Below are 20,003 nucleotides of genomic sequence, written 5' to 3'. Positions count from 1 at the left end.
TTGTATGAAAATTTATTATTTATTGATCTGAAACTTCAGTCTTATAACTGTGAGCCACTGTATTTAACAAACAGGTTGTAACCTTTTTCATGTTAGAACAGCATTGAAATAAAATATTAAGGCTTAATGTTCCATTAATATAACATTCTTCCGTGCTTAAGGTATGAAAGTTAGACGTTTTGTTGAATATTTTTCCATCAAAAATGGATGTTAAAAAATCGATTCGGCTGCCTATTGAATCGATTCGAGAATTGCGTGCTGTAGTATCGCGATATATTGCCGAATCGATTTTTTTTAACACCCCTAGTAGGAAGGGATATCCCGATTCCGATCATGTAATCGGGACCGATCACTTCATTTTTTACTGGTATACAGTATACATCATTGTTAATGGTGCATTCATGCTTTTCAGTGAGGACGGCCACCATGTCGGTGACTGTTCATGAGAATCGGAAATCCCGTACCAGCACGGGATCCATGAATATTTCACTGTTCCACAAGCCATCACACCCTGACAGTGTCTTGACTCATCTAAACACAATGAGGAAACAGGGCATGTTCACAGATATCACCCTGTGGGCTGGGGACCGTTCCTTCCAATGTCACAGGTAAGAAATTTTTTTTTGCTTCAAATGTACTTGTTCCTGTATACCAGTGGTGTCCAAACTACGGCCCGGGGGCCATTTGCGGCCCGCCGTCCATTTTTTAGTGGCCCGCGACATATGCTAAAAATGGAATTTGACTCAGTTCAAATAAAATAAAATAAAAACAAAAATGTTTGGAGATGGTCAAAGTAAGAAGGGAAGGGGCCGAAAAACACAGGTGCTATTCAAGCTTATTTTAGTTAACTAAAACTAACGAAAAAACAAAAATTCAAAAAACAAATTTGTTAACGAAATAAAACAAAAACGAAGATGCTTTTAAAAAAAGAAAACTAACTGAAACTGCATTTTATGTTTACAAAACTAACTAAAATAAAACTATAATTATACCAAAAATGTCCTTCGGTTTAGTCTTTGGTAATGAATTTAATGCATGAGCCTTTTAGTAGATTTATTTTGATATAAACCGGAATAATGACATCGCGCCCATGGTGTTTTTTAAATGTTGCGCACGAGTAATACACATTAAAAAAACAAAAAAACAACAACAACCTAAAACTAATACTGAACCTAACTAAACTAAAACTAAGCATTTATTAAATAACTAAAACTAATACAAAACTAACAGAACCACCCTGAGAAATAATTAAAACAAAAATCAAAACAAAATAAAAACTAGAATGAAAAATTCCCAAACTATAATAGCCCTACTGCCATATTACAAATAAAATGGTTTATATACTGTAGCATTTTTCTAAATATGCAAAAGCAAAAAATAATTATTCGTACAATTTTTAAGACTAAACACAATTTCTCTTCATAACATTATGTGGCCCTTGCGTCCTTCTGATTTTCTGTATATGGCCCTCAAATGAAAAAGTTTGGACACCCCTGCTGTATACAGTAATATATAATTAACAATAACAATTCTGAAAGACAATCTAGGATTAGATCAAGCCAACTAATTTGACAGATTGGGATTTCTTGTGTTCAGACATTTTTTTTTTTGTCTAAAGAGCAGTTCTCTTCCCTTGCTAATAATTTGGACTATAACCACTCGAGCCTTCCTAAGCGTTACTAAGCTTCACTTATCTCCGCTTCTCGTTGTGATCGCTAGGGCTTTACTTTTTTTTAGGAGCACTGTGGCCCCTAACAGGATATTTTAGGGGTGCAAGTAGAAAATTTGGGGTTGCACATTGTACTTACTTACATTGTAACTTTTGAAGTAAATATGCACATTTCCATTATGTTACTGATTAATGTGCTGAAGTGTTTGTCAAGTTATGTCAACAGCAAAAACTATTCAAGAATAATGATTAAAAAAAAAACTGCTAGTTTACTTGTCGTACATACACGAATGGATGAAAATGGACTTGCACGGTCTAAAATTTTAGGGGCAAAATGCCACTATTTAGGGGTAGTCTGGAGTCTTGGTGATTGATTATGTGATTATGTGACGAAAACAAGTCCCAGATGTGAGTTGAGTGTTTCAGAGGACTGTGTAAAAATGTCAATGTGACGAAAAAGTCTGGAAAATACTTCTTGCCATCTTTGTAACCCACTTCTATGAAAACAGGACATTTAGTAAGAAATATTTGTTTTCATTTACGGCCGCTTCCTTGTTCCTTGGCCTGGGACCCTTTTATTGGGACAAATTAACTCAATTGACACTACTCAGACTAGTGAGAATGATGTTCTTGAATATAAATTTAGACATTATATACAATTTCACATTGCATATAATATTGGAATGAAAGTACACCTTCTTCACAAGGTTCCAATATATATATGTACAATATGAGGAAAATACTGTATTGTTGTGCTTGTGAAGTCAAGGTGCACCCTTGATTTAAAAAAAAGAAACAAAAAAGCACATTATACATGAGAAATAATGTTAATCAGGCATGTGTGGTGAACTCAGCTTTCCAAAGAATGTGATTAGCCACTGCTAAATAATTATTTAACCTTGGGGGCAAATACTTTTGATTTTTTTTCTCTCTTTTTCTCTCTAATTAAATTAGCCTGTGACCTTAGTAGTGATGATAAGAGGTTCAGAAGATGGATGGATGAATAAATAAAATGATTTACAATCATTTAAAAACTACCTTTTGTGGTTACGTGGGTAATAGTTTTCTAATATTTTTTTATTTTCTTGCATTTTTTTCCACAATCTTAAATATGAGGAAAGTATTTTTTTCCCAACACAGTTAGTTAGTTAGTTAGTTTGTTTTTTTAGAAACAAATCACGGACATAATTTACAGTATCTTTAAAACTGTGTGTATCAACATGTTCATGTAAACTGTTTATCAGGGCAGTTTGGATGATTTTAGTTACTATAGCCAAAAGACGTACTCAAGAAAAAGAGTAGATTACTCTTACGTTAAAATAAAAGTACTCATGAAGAGTAAAACAATAATTACCTGAGGAAGAGTATTCAGTGAGTAACAAACAAAACAAGAACTAATTGATGAGCAGATTTTTGTTTATTTATTTTTTTATTCAGAGCATTAACCTTGAAAAAAAGCACATGAATCTGCATTCAGATTTTAGCCCACCAGCTTTTAATCTAAAACAATAATAAACAATACTCTTGATAAAATAAAATATTTATAAGTTAACAAATCAAGACAAATTGAGCCACAAGAAGCGGGTGTATGCTGTTTTGTTTATTTAAACGGCACAATAAGCTTGCCAGGCAGAAGTTAGAAAAACAGGAAAAACACTTCGCAATAAAGCTTACATCAGGGTGTCCAAACTACGGCCCGGGGGCCATTTGCGGCCCGCCGTCCTTTTTTCAGTGGCCCGCGAAATATGCTAAAAATGGTATTTGACTCAGTTCAAATAAAATAAACAAAACAAAAATGTTTAGAGATGGTCAAAGTAAGAAGGGAGGGTATCGAAAAACAGGTGCCATTAAAGGTTATTTTAGTTAACTAAAACTAATGAAAAAACTAAAACTAAAATTAAAAAAACAACGTTTTAGTCTTTGGTAATTAATTTAATGCATGAGCCTTTGGGGATGATTTTAAATGTGATTTTTAGTAGATTTATTTTGATATAAACCGGAATAATGACGTTTGAAAGTATGTCACACAGAAGTGACGTCATCTAGCAGCAGCCAATAGAAAAGCACCTTCAGATGACATGGTGTTTTTTTTTTTTTTTTTTAAATATTGCACACAAGTAATACACATAAAAAACTAATACTAATACTGAAACTAACTAAACTAAAACTAAGCATTTTGGAAAGAACTAAACTAATAAAAACTAACAGAACCACCCTGAAAATTAAATAAAAACTAACTAAAATGAAAAAGTTTGGACACCCGTAGCTTACATGCTTCACACCCTGTTAAAATGCCAGGTTTTTATGATGAATTATGAGGCAAGGAAATCATTTCATAACGTTTTCCACCATTAATGGTCAACTCAACTCAACTTTATTTATAAAGCGCTTTAAGAACAGGCGTTGCTGTATACAAAGTGCTGTACCTAAACAAACACCATTGTAAACTACGTGGAGTCGCGGACGAGCAAACGCTGTCGTAAACATTTTTTGTTTGTTTTGTTTTAAATTTCTATTGTGGTGTTAAGCACTGTTCATACACCGTTGGCACTGTAACTAAAGTAACTGAGGCTGTTCATTACAATTTATGTTTAAAAATTTCAATTGAAACCTGTTCAGAAAAGCTTATTTGGCTTAAGATGTCTGTTTTTTTCTTTTAGGGTTTTATATACATTTTAAATATGTTTTCAATTTTACAAAAATGTTCAGAAATGTGAAGATTAGTCTAAAAATATGTATTAAAAAAAAAAAGAATCGTGATAAAATCGAGATCGTGAATTTATTTTAAAAAAATCGTGATATGACATTTTTACCATATCGCCCACCCCTACTATAACCTTTATAACGCAATTTAGGGGAGTTGTTTAAAAGAAAAATATTTGAGGGGGCTAATACAAATATTTAACTAAGAAGTGCATTAAAACTATTTTGACAAGTCCAATGTAGCCAAAAGGTCACATGGGTAAATGTAACGGAGTAAATATAATGATGCGAGTGGCTGGCAGCCAGTTCAGGGTGTACCCCGCCTACTGCCCGAAGCCAGCTGGGATAGGCTTCAGCACCCCCGCGACCCTCGTGAGGAATAAGCGGTCAAGAAAATGGAGGGATGGATAAATATAATGAGTTACTTCTACCCACCTCTGGTTGTCATTATGGTTTTTAAAAGGGCCACTCATTTATAAGAAATGGCTTGAACTAACCATTGTCCCAAATTAAAAAACGTTTTTCACTTGACCTGTCCTCTCCAAAAAGTCATTATTTTACAAATTCTACTATAGTATGTAAACTTGTGAGCACAACTTTAGCCATGCTTATAACGTTTTGGACTTGGCTAACATAACACTTTGCATTTTCCAGGGCGGTATTGGCAGCTTGCAGCCGTTACTTTGAAGCCATGTTCAGTGGAGGACTACGAGAAAGTATGGACAGTGAAGTCAATTTCAGAGACAGTATACACCCTGAGGTACTAATATTATAGTATTATTCACAAGTATTATTGGTAAATTTGTGGTTTGGCATTTATGAACTTGCAAATTTACAGATTTTTACTTCTGTAGGATATCCTCCTCCATTATTAGCCAAAAAACTCCACTACAGGCCAAAGCTATCCCTAAAATAAAAATTCTATTGCTTTGGTGCCATCTTGTGGCATTCTGGGGGCAGAAAATCTACACTGAACAAAATTACAAATTTATCACATTTGATTTTGATAAGATACTGGGGATCCTTTTAAAAATAACAAATAAATAGACCACAATGTCATTGGTTGACAGCTGTGTCCCTCTCTTCACTGGATTGCCCAAGACATATGGCCATGAAGTTTGTCATTGAAATGAGGCCCAGGGTGTCTAATGTGCCCATTAATATTAATTGTTCACTCTTACAGGTCTTGGAGCTTCTGCTGGATTTTGCCTATTCATCTCGAGTCATTATAAATGAAGAGAATGCTGAATCATTGTTGGAAGCAGGAGACATGTTGCAGTTTCATGACATCCGTGACGCCGCAGCAGAATTTTTAGAAAAAAACCTTCATTCTTCCAACTGTTTAGGGATGATGCTATTATCAGATGCCCATCAGTGTAAAAGATTGTATGAGCTGTCGTGGAGGATGTGCCTTCTACACTATGAAACGGTAAACAGATGCACACTCCTGACACATCCTTTAAAAATAGTATGATAATTGTATAATCGCATAGTAGATTTATTACTTAAAATTAATGAAATAATAATTTATTTACATTAAGGGTGCCACTTTTTTGGCTAGCGCATTACTTTAAAAACGTCTAACGTGAAGTAGATATTTTATTCATATTTTATTTAGATTGTCACGTCTTCATTAGTTGACAAAAATGCATACTGATTTAGTCCCAGTTATTGTTTATTAATGAGGGTTCTAGTCTAGTCTAGTGTAGTTTTAGTCCGGTGAAAAATGTGACGAAATTATTTTTGTTTAATTTTCTAACACTAACATAAAGTATCACGGTCAAGAGGGCAATGATTTGATTCATTTACTGATGCATATTTATGCAGCTTTTCCCCCATTCATTTATTTTATTCATTTACCATTTTTACTTTAAATGGTATTTACAAAGATCTATAATTCCATTATCATAATTAATTAAAAAAAATACATGATTAATATTTGTCCCAAGATACATATATTTGAATGTGACTTTTGCCAAGATTTTTTTTTTTCTCATCACTGCTATAAGCCATCAGCTGTGTTTTAACTTGTGACCTGATGAAATTAAGTGATATACTGACTTTTCACAACAACAAAATTTAACTGATATACTACAGAACATTTTACTTTAGACAGCAAGAATGTTTTTATGTAATTTTCGAAACTATATGCAAAATTCTGCTTGGTTGTTATGTCTGAATGAGCCGATATTGATATGTTAAGTGCATCATGGTTTTAAGAAATGTTAATTGTTCTTTAGATACGAGAGTCAGAGGACTTCTATAGTTTGACTAAAGAAAAGCTGCTGGAGCTTGTGCTTAGTGATGAGCTGGAGATAGAAGATGAACAGGTAAGTGATTGTTTTATCACTGTTTTACTTTTAAATGTTAGAAATTTTTCTTAAAATGACAATATTATAGAATTTTTGAGTCCTACAATGGGAAATCAGGTTTTAGCAGGGGACATCCCTTCTCATTTTAGCAAGACAATGCCAAGCCACATTACTGCAACTATTACAACCGGGTGGTTTTGTGAGCGTGGGGGTACTAGACTAGACTGTTGGCAGGCACTACAGACCTGCCTCCCACTGAAATCGTGTGCTGCATTATGGATTGCAAAATACGACAATGGAGACCCCGTTAACTGTTCAGCAACTGAAGTTGAATATTAAGCAAGAATGGGAAAGAATTCCACCTTAAAAGCTTCAACAATTTTTGTCCTCATTTCCCAAACGCTTACAAGGTGTTGTTCAACAGAAAGGTGATGTAACACAGTGGTAACATGCCATTCTTGCAGGCCAAAGTTTATCAGTTTCAACATGAAATATGTTATCTTTGCCATGTAATCAATTGATTATATGTTTAAAATGATTTGCAAATCATTGCATTTAGTTTTTACACAGTGTCCTAACTTGACTTGAATTGGGCTTTGTAGGATGTGATGATCATTGTCCTGAACATGAATGGATACTCAAATTACAAAAAGGGATACAGGTATAGCAAGAATACTCAGCTGCATTGCCAACCATCCATCCATTTTCTACCGCTTATCCGGAGCTGATTCGCGGGGTCAGAAGCTTTAACAGGGAAACCCAGTCTTCCCTCTCCCCACCCACTTTGTCTAACTCCTCTGGGTAAATCCTGAATCCCAGGCCATCCTAATAGACTCTCCGGTGTGTTCTTGGTAATCCCTGGGGCCTCATCCCAGTGGGACGTGCCCGGAACACCTCACCAGGCAGGTGTCCAGGATGCATCCTAATCTGATGCCCGAGCCATCTGGCTAGGCTCTTGATGCTGAAGAGAGGAAGAGTGGCCCATTGTTTTGGTCACGACCTACAGATTGCCATTGGCGAGTGTAAAAGCCTTGATTAACCGCTAACTTGTCTTTATTACGACCCGACTGATAGTCTGCATCGACGCCACTGCAGGTGCTGCACGAGCCGCCTATCCATTTATTATTCATTCAATCTCTGGTCGGTGTAATAACCTTATTTATTGATTGACTGAATTATTTTTTATTTTATTATCTGTTCTTAATGCTGCTGGAAGTGTGAATTCCCCAGAGGGAGCCATTCCAAAGGGATCAATAAAGTCAAGTCTAAGTCCAAGATCCTCCACTTGGGTCAGGATCTCATCCCTAACCTGGACAAGGCATTCCAACCTTTTCCGATGAGAACAATGGTCTCAGATTTGGAGGTGCTGAATTTCATCCCAAGTGCTCATACTCCATTGAGAATTAGAGATTGTGGCTTGATGAAGCCAACAGCACCACATCATCTGGAAAAAGCAGAGATGCAATGCCTGAACGCTTTGACTTAATCCAGAAATTCTGTCCATAAAGGTTATGAGCAGAATCGGTGAGAAAAGGGCTGCCTTGGCGGAGTCCAACCCCCACCGGAAACGAATTGGACATACTGCCGTGCAATGCAGACCAAACTCTGACATCGATCGTACAGGGAGAGATCCAGTATCCCATGTCCTCCAAAGAGTAATTTCCTATGTCCTACTTCATTAAATCGTAGCGTTGATCTAGGGAGTCTCGCATGGCTGTATTAGCTAGTGTTACACCAATGAAATCTACTTATAAGTTATCCTCACTGTGTGTCCGTTGTACTTATGTTATTTGTAGGTCGTGTTTAACTCTGTGATGCGATGGGTTCGAAGTGACTTGGATAATCGACGTCACCATTTACCAGAGCTGCTTGGGGGCATAAGGTTGGCTCTTCTCCCCTCTGAATGTCTCCTGGAGGCTGTTGCATGTGAAGAGCTAGTAATGGCTGACAAGAAAAGCAGGTACCTTATCTTGATTTACTATTTATGTTAAACCCTTGATTCAGTTGTTTGTGTGTTTTCTCCTAATTTTGTATTTAAAAAGATAGTTGTTCCTAAATCCTGTTGAATGGTTTCTTGTTTACAGGGTCATTGTAGAAGAGGCAATGCAGTGTAAAAAAAGAATTCTTCAAAATGATGGAGTTGTGACAAGTCCTTGTGCTCGACCACGCAAGGCAGGGCACACGCTGCTGATATTGGGAGGCCAAACTTTTATGTGTGACAAGATATATCAGGTAAATTGTCATAGACACACCTTTGACTTTTACGGAACGCTCAACTTGGATTTTTTGATCAAACACGGTTTTGTCTTTAGATAGGAATTTAATTTGTCCTGTGACCAGGTTCGTAACTGAAAACACTCATCTTCATCTTTCTCCATTAAAATGGAAATAGAATGGAAATGCCATTAATGCATTCCAACCTCCCCCCCAAAAAGCCAAATGGCACTTAGTTTGGCGCGGTGTAACTATAGAATTGTTTCATAACATTAGAATGTAAAGAATTAAACAGTTTGTGCATCAAGATTTAATGCTGCAATTAATTTCATTGGGCTGCTCATTCTGATGTGTCTGCCTTGGCCACCAGGCGGCGTATAAAAGTCTTGCAGATTAATTTGAAGACTAGAACTACTTCTTGTACTTTTATGTTATATTATAAATCAGAGTAAACTGGTATAATATAAGCCATTTTTTTGTCGAGGATAAAAAAAAATGCCTTTGCGTTTTCTGTTTATTATTTGTTTATTCACTGCTTATGTTAAAATATACATTGCTTAAAAAAGGTTTGTAAAACTATGATTATCAATGCTAACATTCGCATGTCAATAGCTTTTTCCTTTTTTTTTTTTTTTTTTTGCCCTATGTGTATATTTACAAAGTGTATAGTGCAAAACTAGTGAAGTGAGTAAGAGGAGCGACCAGCGGGGCCTCACCCAACCCGGCGGGTGTAGGTGGCACGCCCGTCCCCCAGCACCCCCCACCCCCACCCGCCCCCCACCCCACCCATCTGGCACCACAATAGGCGGACCGCCAGCGCAGCAGGGCTACTGGACAGCCCACCGGCCACCGGAGCCCGCCCGGGGCGCCAGGAGTTCTACCGGAGTGGGGCAGGCCTCAAACCCCCGCCCGGGCCGGGAGGGAGCCCCAGGCCCAGGGAGAGGGAGGGGGAGGGGGCGGGGGCGGGGGGCAGACAGGGAAGGGGGGAGGGGGAAGCGGGGGGAAGACGACAAGAAGGCGAAAGGGCGGCTGCAGGGCAGGAGGTGGGGGGGGGGGGGCGACAAGGGAAAAGGGACCGGGAGGCAGAGGAGGATGGGCGGGAGGAGGCGAGGAGGGAGAGGCGACGGGGGGGAGGAAGGGGGAGGGGAGAGGGAGCCACGGGGCACACCAGAGGCCCACCCGCCCCGAACCGCGCCGACGGGCACGGAGCAGCGGACCGCGCCGGGACGGCGCCGCCCCGGGCACCAGGGAAAGCACCCCAACACCGTACCCCACAGGGGGCCCAGGGAGCGGCCAAGACGCAACCGCTACCGAGCAGACAACGGGGGGCAGAACCACCCCCGCCCGACCACGGGGGACGGCGTCAAGAAAATTGACTAATTAGCATGCAGTAACACCAAGTGTTGATGCTTAGTGCCCACTAGAAATAACTCTTAAGGAGTTAGTGAGTATAGTGTCGTATAGTGTGGTATGCTCGAGCCCACTAGCAGCAACTAGGTTCCTGACTATATAAAAATAAAAACAATCAGATACAAAATACCAAATACAGAAGCAGCGAAAACAGAAGTTGTAACGATGTGGTGGCTCTCGTTAACAGGCAGAATCTTGGCAGGATTAAGTTGCCAAATTAAGATTAAAATATTCTATGTACATAGACCATATTTGTTTAAATCTTGATACTTGATTTTTATTTAAGGCAGAGATTTTTTCCATTGAGATATAATTTATTAGTAAGTTTAACCAGTGGTCGATATTTAGAGATTGTTTATTTTTCCAATTGACAAGGATTATTTTTTTAGCAATACTAAGGGCTATAAATATAGATTGGGATTGTTTACATGGTAGCTCAGTTATTGTTAAGTCACCTAGTAAACACAATCTTGGAGATAAAGGAAGCCTACAGTTTAATATATCAGCGAGCTTTTCCAAGATTTTAGTCCAGAAATGCAGCACTGGAGTACATGACCATAAAGCATGAAGATAAGTATCGGCAGTGTTTTGTGAGCACTGGAGACAAATGTCGGAGTCAGAGAGTCCCATTTTTTTCATCATATATTGTGTAATATATGTTCTATGAAGTATCTTATATTGGATAAGTTGCAAATTTGTCTGTTTGGTCATTTTAAATACATTTCCACAGATTTGGGTCCAAAAGTCTGGTTCCGGAACTATAGACAAGTCTTTTTCCCATTTTAAAGTCGGTAAATACGTTTTATTTGTGTATAAAAATAACATATATTTTTGATATTTTCTTTATTGTTGTTGGAGAAAGCTTTATAATATCTTTAGCTAAGACAGGGAGTTGGAGCGTATCCTGAAGTGTTGGGATTTGTTTCTTAACCATATTTTTAACTTGCAGATAATGTAAGAAATTTCCATTTTTTATTTCATATTTCTGGACCAAGTTTGTATACGATATAAACTTATTATCTGAGAAAAGATGATGAAGGTGTGTAATTCCTTTCTGCTCCCATAAGCTTAAATGGAACGACTGATTATTAAGTTGAAAGTCGGGGTTATGCCAAATGGGAGAGAGCCCACAGGGCGCCATTTGGGAGTTTGTAATTTCTAATGCCTTCCACCAGGTAGTCAGGGTGGCGGCTATCATTGGGTTTTTAAAACAATTATGTCGTTTTATTGATTTTGTAATAAAGAGTAAATCTAACAGTCTAAGATTATTACAATCCTTCTGCTCCAATTCCAACCAACAGTTAGTATCTCTGTTGGGTTGTGTCCATAGCACAAGATATTGTAGTTGATTAGCTATATAATAGTACACAAAGTTTGGTGCCTCTAAACCTCCTTTAGATTTACTTTCCTGAAGAGTGGATAGACTAATTTTAGCTTTTTTTTTATTCCAATAGAATTTTATGATAGCAGAGTCCAGCGGTTGGAACCAGTTAGACGTAGGTTTAAATGGAATCATTGAAAATAAATAATTAATCTTGGGTAAAACTTTCATTTTTATAGTAGCTATCCGTCCTATTAAAGAGATCGGAAGATTATTCCAGCGCTCCAGATCACTACGGATACTATCCAATAATGGTAAAAAATTTAAAGAAGTTAATTCAGTTAACTTTGGTGAAATTTTAACACCTAAGTATTTTAAATTACCTGTAGGAAAGGAGTAGTGTGGATCCTGACTTGTAGGATTCCATGAATTTTCTGTGATAGGTAATAATGTTGATTTTGTCCAGTTAATAGAGTAATCTGATAAGTGAGAGAATTTAGTTATTAAGTTAAATGCTTCCCCTAGCGAGATAGCAGGTTCTTCGAAATAGAGTAGTATATCATCGGCATATAGATTAATTTTATGTTCTATTGTCCCGGAGTGGATTCCTTGGATCCGTCTATCCTGACGTATAGCTAATGCAAGCGGCTCAATAAATATAGCAAATAATAAAGGAGACATTGGGCACCCTTGTCTTGTTCCACTTTGTCGAGTAAAACTCTGTGATGTAATCCCATTAGTAGTAACTGTAGCTTTAGGAGAATCATATAATATTGAGACCCATTGAATGAATGACTCCCCGAAGCCGAATTTATTTAAGACAGCAAAGAGGAAGGACCAGTTAACTTTATCGAAGGCTTTTTCTGCATCCAGCGAAATAACAACTGCCTTTTTATCATACCGCTGTGACATACTAATCAAGTTAAAGAGCCTCCTAATATTATTAGTAGAATGACGACCTTTAATAAAACCTGTTTGATCGCTATGAATAATTGTCGAGATTACTGTCTCTAGTCGAGATGCCAAGGCCTTAGCGATAATTTTAATATCGGTATTAATTAGTGATATCGGTCGGTAACTTGACGGGAGGGTGGGGTCTTTTTCTGGCTTTAATAAAAGTTTAATTGCTGCTATATTCATATCTTGACGTATATCACCCTTACTTTTAATTTCAGTTACTACTCTTAGAAATAATGGAGCAAACATTAACCAGAAATGTTTAAAAAATATAGCCGGATAGCCGTCTGGACCAGGTGCTCTGCCATTAGGCATACTGTCTAAAGCACGATACAACTCATCTATAGTAAGCGGGGCATCTAGAATATCTTTATGTTCAATAGATAACTGAGGTATATTTAAGCTATTTAGGAATACCTCAATATGTTCAGGGTTAGGTCTATTAATTTCTGAGTATATATTTCGATAATAGTTATAAAAAATATGGTTAATTTCTTCTGGTGATTGTGTGCATTCACCATTTATATCTTTAATAGCCGTTATAAGAGATTTTTCCCGATTCCGTTGAAGTTGATTTGCCAGGAATTTACCTGATTTATTATTATGTTCAAAATTATTATATCTCAACTGTTGTATTATAAACTCTGTCTTTTTAGATAACATGTTATCTAACTGTATTTTTATATTCTGTAGTTCTATCCATATTTGATTATTTGGGTTTAATGCATATTCATCCGTTAGTTGTTTAATTTTATCTTCCAGGTATTTTTCAAATTTTTGATCCTGTTTCTTTTTACAAGTTGAATATGATATAATTTTCCCTCTAATTACCGCTTTCCCTGCTTCCCAGAGAAGAGATGGAGATATATTTGGAGAGTCATTTATTTCCAAAAAATCTGCCCACTCCCTTCTAATAATTTTATCAAACTCTACGTCTTTCAGTAATGAGATGTTAAAACGCCATATCGGGGGAAGTTTAAAGGTAGAGTCAATTTGTAGAGTGAGAGAGACTGGTGCATGATCACTTATAATTATAGAATGTATTTTTATAGCAGTTTTATCAACAATAGAATTATTTGTAAGGAAAAAATCAATTCTTGAGAATGATCGGTGCACCGCAGAGAAGAAAGTAAATTCCTTTTTAGTTGGGTTTTGAAGTCTCCAGCCATCGCTGAGGCCAAAATCCTCCATATATTCATCTATTACTTTAGCGGATCGTAATCGCCTTGTATATATCGTATTATTAGAACGATCTATTAACGGGTTTAAGACCGTGTTAAATCGAGTAACCGAGAGAAAAATTCATGGACAAAATCCGGGTTATCATTATTTGGGGCATATAAATTACCAATTGTATATACTTTATTAAATATAGTTACCTGGATAATAATATATCGGCCCTCTAAATCTGTTACTATATTATTTAGAGTAAAGAATAAATTCTTATGTATAAGTATAGAGACACCTCTTTGTCTACTATTATAGGAGGCAAAGTAAACTTGACTAAAATTTTATCTATAAATAATTTTTCTTCTGATTTTTGTAAGTGGGTTTCTTGTAGGAGACAAATATCTACCTCAAATTTTGAGAGATGGTCTAAAATTTGTATTCTTTTTGCCTGGGAGCGAGCGCCACACACATTCCAGGAGACCAGAACTAATTTCTGCATACAAGCAATATAGACTCAGTCTTATGTATACATCTATATAAGCTGCTTATTAATATTAACATATTGTAGGATAGCAAAAGAGTAATTAGGCAATTTATATAATTTATATAAAGAGAGAGATAGCAAGTAGATAAGTATAATAGTGAAGAAACGAGGGGGGAAGTGAGTGTGAAGGAAATCTGTGGGGGATTCAACATAACAATACACCAGTAAATAGTGACCTAAGCGAGATTATTATTTTTATTATTATTATTATTTTTATTTTTTTAAGAATATATTTTTATATTATTATTATTATTATTATTATTATTATCATTATTATTATTATCATTATTATTATTATTATAGCCTATACATGATGTAAATTCATATTCTCAGTTTCGTAACCCATTATCCCTACATATACATACATATACATACACATATATATACATATACATATATATACATATATACACATATACATACATATACATACGTCAAATAATCACACAATACTCGGCTCTACCAATTATCAGTTAGAACAGCCAAGGGGTCGAGGTTGGGTTTCGGAATAGCTGGCCGTCGATATATAATTTATCAACGACCATCGAAGTCCGTTTACCCTCCTGTCTATTTTGTTTCATTATAGGAAACAGTACTTTTCGCCGCTCGTTTATCTCTCTTGGGAATTGATCATTCATCCCGAAAGATGTCCCTTTGAGCTCCGGTCCTTTACTTTTTACCAATTATTTATGTTTAAAATGTTCGAACTTAGCAATAATAGGACGGGGCTTATTGCCCTTACGAGCTCCGAGCCGGTGTACACGGTGAAAAGAGATATTATTTACCGTCTCCTGAGGGATCTTTAGCGATAATGTAATAAATTTTTTTATCTCGCCCTCTGGATTATCTGGGGTATTTTCGGATATACCTGAAAATATTAGATTTTCCCGCATACTACGGGATTGAACATCTAAGACCGTTTCCTTTAGCATTTATTTTCCTTTTTAATCGTCTCCAACTCGGCTGTGACAGCGACGAGAGAGGAGCGTAGCTCGGAATTATCTCGTTGGAGATCGCTTACCTGTTGGCTAAAGAATTCCAAACTTGCCTTTAATTCTTGGACGTCCTCGCGGATAAGACAGAGGACGTCAAGTTTTTTATTTATGGAATCCAGCATACTCACCGATACGTCGGCGGTTACTAAATCGTCCGTATCTGTTGACGAGTCATTTTACCTTTTTTTCGAAGGATTATCACGACTAGCCGCCAGATCATCCATCGCGCAGCTATAAAAATAATCGTCAATAAAGCGTTCGAGGTCGTACACACTGGATAATATTTCCGATCTTTCTTAGAAAAGAAAAAAATCGAATTTATCTAATCGTTAAATTCGGGTTTAATTAGAAATATAAAGCTAATTCTATTTTAGCAGCAGGACGCCGCCATGTTAAATTTTCCCAGTCTCGCTACCGGTCTCGCGATAGTCACAGCATCTCGCGATAGCTCGTAGTCAATAGCTTTTTCCATTATATGTTAGCATTAAGCTACCTGACATTCTTAAGACAAAATTGTTTGGCTGTTTTAAGTAATTCTCTTTAACTGGTGGCATAAAACAGGTTGAAGTCTTTTTTTTTTTTTTTTGATTATTATTTCACTATTTGCTGCTTAATGTGAAGTAAGTTGCCATACAGTGCTTGTATCTCAAACTTGCTCTTGCAAGTCAAAGCAAAATGGCCACAGAATGATGGCTCATATACCGAAAAACTAATGAGTCGGGTCAATCGTATCTTAAATGGATACTTGACTCATTGAGCCATATTCAACAGTATGTCTATAATTAGGCAAATGTGATAATGTCAGTATTTTTCATGAACCATTATTAACACCTTTAAAAACTAACTTTACCACTTGCTGTCGACTGAAGATGACATAAACCGTCAGCATGATCCTCTTCATCAGACTCTTCCCCATGCTCAGATGATGAAGCGTCCTCCTCCCTGAAAGACTTCAAAGTTCTCCACAGATCTGTATGTGATGCGATGCAATTTCACCTTCAGTTTGCTGACCAAACCCAGAAAACAGGTGTGCCGTGATTGGTTGTTACCTACGGTATTTCCTCAGCACAGGTGATGTCATCTCCAGTCGACACAAGTGGAAAATGTATTATTAAGTTACATGAAAAATAATTAGTTATGGACAAGATATTAACTTTTTATTGCTGAAACTGGCTCAATGAGTCAAATATCCCTTTAAGGCACCACCATATCCATAGCTGTTTTCATTTCATAGTTAATTTATGGCTAAATATTCATGTTGAATCATACAGTACTTATCATTGTAATTGCCTAAATTGATTTCATCCCTGTTAAATCCATCCATCCTCAATGATCACCAGTCCGTTACTGTACATTGGTCATGCATCAAAGACAACACGTTGCACCATTTGTATAATTTAAATTATATGTATATATGTATATATCAGCCATAGAGCTGCCACATTCAAAACCAGACCAGTCTGAATGAATTGTTTTACTTGCAAATATCAGTAGTGGACCAAAAATTGCATAGGCAATTGCATCCTTATTTTGTTGTTTATGATTCTGATTGTCTTTCTTGATTCATCCATATTAAGGTCGACCACAAAGCCAAGGAGATCATACCAAAGGCAGACCTTCCCAGCCCGAGAAAAGAATTCAGTGCGTGTGCCATTGGCTGTAAGGTTTATGTGACAGGAGGAAGAGGGTCAGAAAATGGAGTGTCAAAAGACGTCTGGATCTATGACACAGTTCATGAAGAATGGTCGAAAGGAGCACCCATGCTAATAGCAAGGTCTGTCATAATAAATGCATTGGAGGATATTGGTGCACACTGTTTTACCCACGAGTGGGAGAGGAGCTGTAATTGGATGTAATGTACAGACTGTGAAAATATGTTTCGTTCACTAAGTCATTTTTAAGGCTCGAAATATATATATTTTTGTGTAACATTACTGCTGTTCAATAACTTAATTGAGGAGCAACATTGTTATTTTGAGGAACCCTTTTTATTAGGTTAATCCATGACAGTATAATGAGTTAGGTGTAGTGCTACAGTTATTTAATATTTCAGTATTCAAGTATCCTACTGAAAATTCTATTGGATAATCAAATATTTACATAATATATTTTTTTGCTTGAATGAAGAGCAAGTATTATTATAAATGGAGAGACATTGTGCACTGCAGCAAACTATTTTTTTGTCCAGTAACATTTTCCATGCGCCATTTTCGAACAAAAATATACATTTAAAATTAGCATATCCTGTATCAAAAACACAAGGCCATAATAATTAAAAATCAAATAGGCATTATGCCTTTATGCAACTTGACTTGATTAGTGAGCATTTTATCACGTGATATAACAATGCAGTAGGTTCATGGCTGTGCTTTTATGAGTTTCGACTAGAGATAGACCGATAATCGGCCGGGCCGATAATCGGGGCCGATATTTGACATATTGGTACATATCGGTATCGGTCTGTTTTATTAATCTGACGGCCGATATGAGCGATCCATTTAAAACTCCGTCTTTTCGCTTCGAATGCAGCCCAGAGCGTCTCTGTCTGTTATGGAGTCCAACTCCAGCAACGTAACGCCCATAGCAGCATTTGATTGGTTAGCCGTGCAAGAGCCAGAACCAATCAGTAGTGTATGCCGTGTATCACAGTAGCCGGTCACACACGCACCCACAACGCGAGACACATGCTTCGAAGGTAAGTTAAAAGAGAAGAGACTCCGCTGAACTTTTCACCATGATAAGCTAAACACATTGAATTATGTTGTGTATTAAATGCACTATATGAATGGAGCTGCATTGCCTTGCATTGAATCCCCGCTAGCTAACAGTGGTGTGTTCAGCTTAGCATGGAGGCTAACACCCAGTAGCTAATTCGCTACTTGAACTACTCGGGGAGGGAATCACACACATTTTCACTTAATTAAGTAAATAATGTTTGTTAGAAAGGTTCCAAATATTAACAGTTGTCATTATTATATTGTCTAGTTCCATGTTAAGAGTAGAGTAATGTCATTATATTTACATTATATTATATTATTATTATTATATTTATATTTCTCGTGACGCACACATTGCATTCTGGGTCACGTCCACTACTTGTTGCATAGCGGTTATTATGCAGTTAGATGCCACAGTGACACTAAATAGCGTTTAGTTACTTTATATTGTGTTTATTTGTCGCACTGGTTTGCCATTGTGTGCCTTAAGCTTCGACGTCGATTTGATTGACAGCTCGTTGTGCACCTCGTTAAAGTCCGCTCCGTAACAAATTAAGTGTCTCAAACACCGTTTAACTACACGAACGTGTTCACTTCCATATGTTTGGCATTAGTAGAGAAGTGCACTAAAGTATAGTGTGCTTATTTGCTCGTTTTGTCTCTCTTTTCACGTCATGTCTGCCGTCAGTTGGGACATTATCCTCTCAATGGATGCCACTAATATGTAACATCTACGGCCGTACACGGCTGCAATTAATGTTCAGTGATGTAATTTCGTTACGTGCATCATACTTTGAATAATGAGCTCATGTTTGGTGTGTTGTATAACTTTCTCGTGTGTTAGTAACTATTCATGTGGACAGCTAAGATAGTGCTTGTTAATGTGAATTAGCAATGTTGCAGCCCAGTTATTATTTAGACAAGTACATCTGTGCCATTAAGTGATACAGTACAGTACAGTAGTGAGAGAATAGTGTGCCCATATACACACACGTGTCTATAAGTGTAAAACACATTAAACAGCAGAAACTGGCAGCGGTCCACCGCAACAATGTCTGTTTAACCAAGTTATTCTTACTATTATTATAACCAAGTTATTTTACTCTACCTTTTTCTGCGTTGATTGGGGCATCCTAAGTGGCAGTAAACTACATGATGAAGTGTCTTTTGACAGTTCTCTTGTAGAGAGGAGTAGCATGATATTGCTGTTCTCGATTTAAGATCCTCAGCTTATCAAAACTGTCTATATGGTAACAATAACAATAATCATAATAAGGTCAACAAGAACTGTATGGTGTTCAGGGATGAATAGTTTTTCTCATGGAATTTTTTTATTTTTTTTGCTGTAGTAATAAGTAATGCCACAGCTGATGCACATTTTGAATGACAGGGTTCCTCCTATTACTTCAAAATATAAAAATATAACATTTATAGAATAAAACTACAAGTATCCCAAATGCTATAAAAGGTAATGTCACATTGGCCCCACATTTAACTCCCCCCGCCACCAACGTCTTATTGCAGATAGAAGGATGTAAAATGAAAAGTGCAGTGTGAGAATCCATTGTAAAGAACTGTTAGGGTTTGCATTATTCAAAAATTTGGTGCCAACATTTTAACTTTTACTGCAAATGAATATCGGCTTCAAATATCGGTTATCTGCCTCCTTGACTACCGATAATCGGAATCGGTATCGGCCCTGAAAAAAGCATATCGGTCTATCTCTAGTTTCGACCAACTGACAAGGAATAAGACAAATATAAATATGCATGTGTACCCTGTGATTGACTGGCAATCAGTTCAGGGTGTATCCCGCCTATTGCCCGAAGACTTCTTATCTTCGTGAGGATAAGCGGTTCAGATAATGGCTGGATGGCTGCTTTATCCTACTACAAGTTGTGGAACTCTTCAAACTGAAATGAAGACACCTCTAGAGGAAACAATTATTGCCTTCACTGAGCAAAACGTATAAGCACCCTGTAGGATGTTAT

General features: G+C 36.9%; 1 protein-coding gene across 3 annotated transcripts in view; it reads left to right on the top strand.

The window, feature by feature from the left end:
* The window catches only part of enc2 (ectodermal-neural cortex 2), a 31,237-nt gene that overhangs the window by 3,417 nt on the left and 7,817 nt on the right, over nucleotides 1-20,003 (top strand). For 2 of the 3 annotated variants that reach the window (XM_077515498.1, XM_077515497.1), the window contains exons 2-9: nucleotides 413-608; nucleotides 5,027-5,132; nucleotides 5,556-5,801; nucleotides 6,613-6,702; nucleotides 8,193-8,339; nucleotides 8,481-8,644; nucleotides 8,769-8,916; nucleotides 16,873-17,069. In XM_077515498.1, coding sequence (XP_077371624.1) covers nucleotides 427-608; nucleotides 5,027-5,132; nucleotides 5,556-5,801; nucleotides 6,613-6,702; nucleotides 8,193-8,339; nucleotides 8,481-8,644; nucleotides 8,769-8,916; nucleotides 16,873-17,069 — 1,280 coding nt within the window. In that variant the 5' untranslated portion in view covers nucleotides 413-426. The remainder of the gene's footprint in view (nucleotides 1-412; nucleotides 609-5,026; nucleotides 5,133-5,555; nucleotides 5,802-6,612; nucleotides 6,703-8,192; nucleotides 8,340-8,480; nucleotides 8,645-8,768; nucleotides 8,917-16,872; nucleotides 17,070-20,003) is intronic. The other variant, XM_077515499.1, reaches the window with a different exon arrangement.

The sequence above is a fragment of the Festucalex cinctus genome, chromosome 3 (genome assembly GCF_051991245.1).
Source record: "Festucalex cinctus isolate MCC-2025b chromosome 3, RoL_Fcin_1.0, whole genome shotgun sequence".
NCBI classification, from domain to species: domain Eukaryota; kingdom Metazoa; phylum Chordata; class Actinopteri; order Syngnathiformes; family Syngnathidae; genus Festucalex; species Festucalex cinctus.
This window is presented reverse-complemented; position numbering and strand designations above follow the sequence as displayed.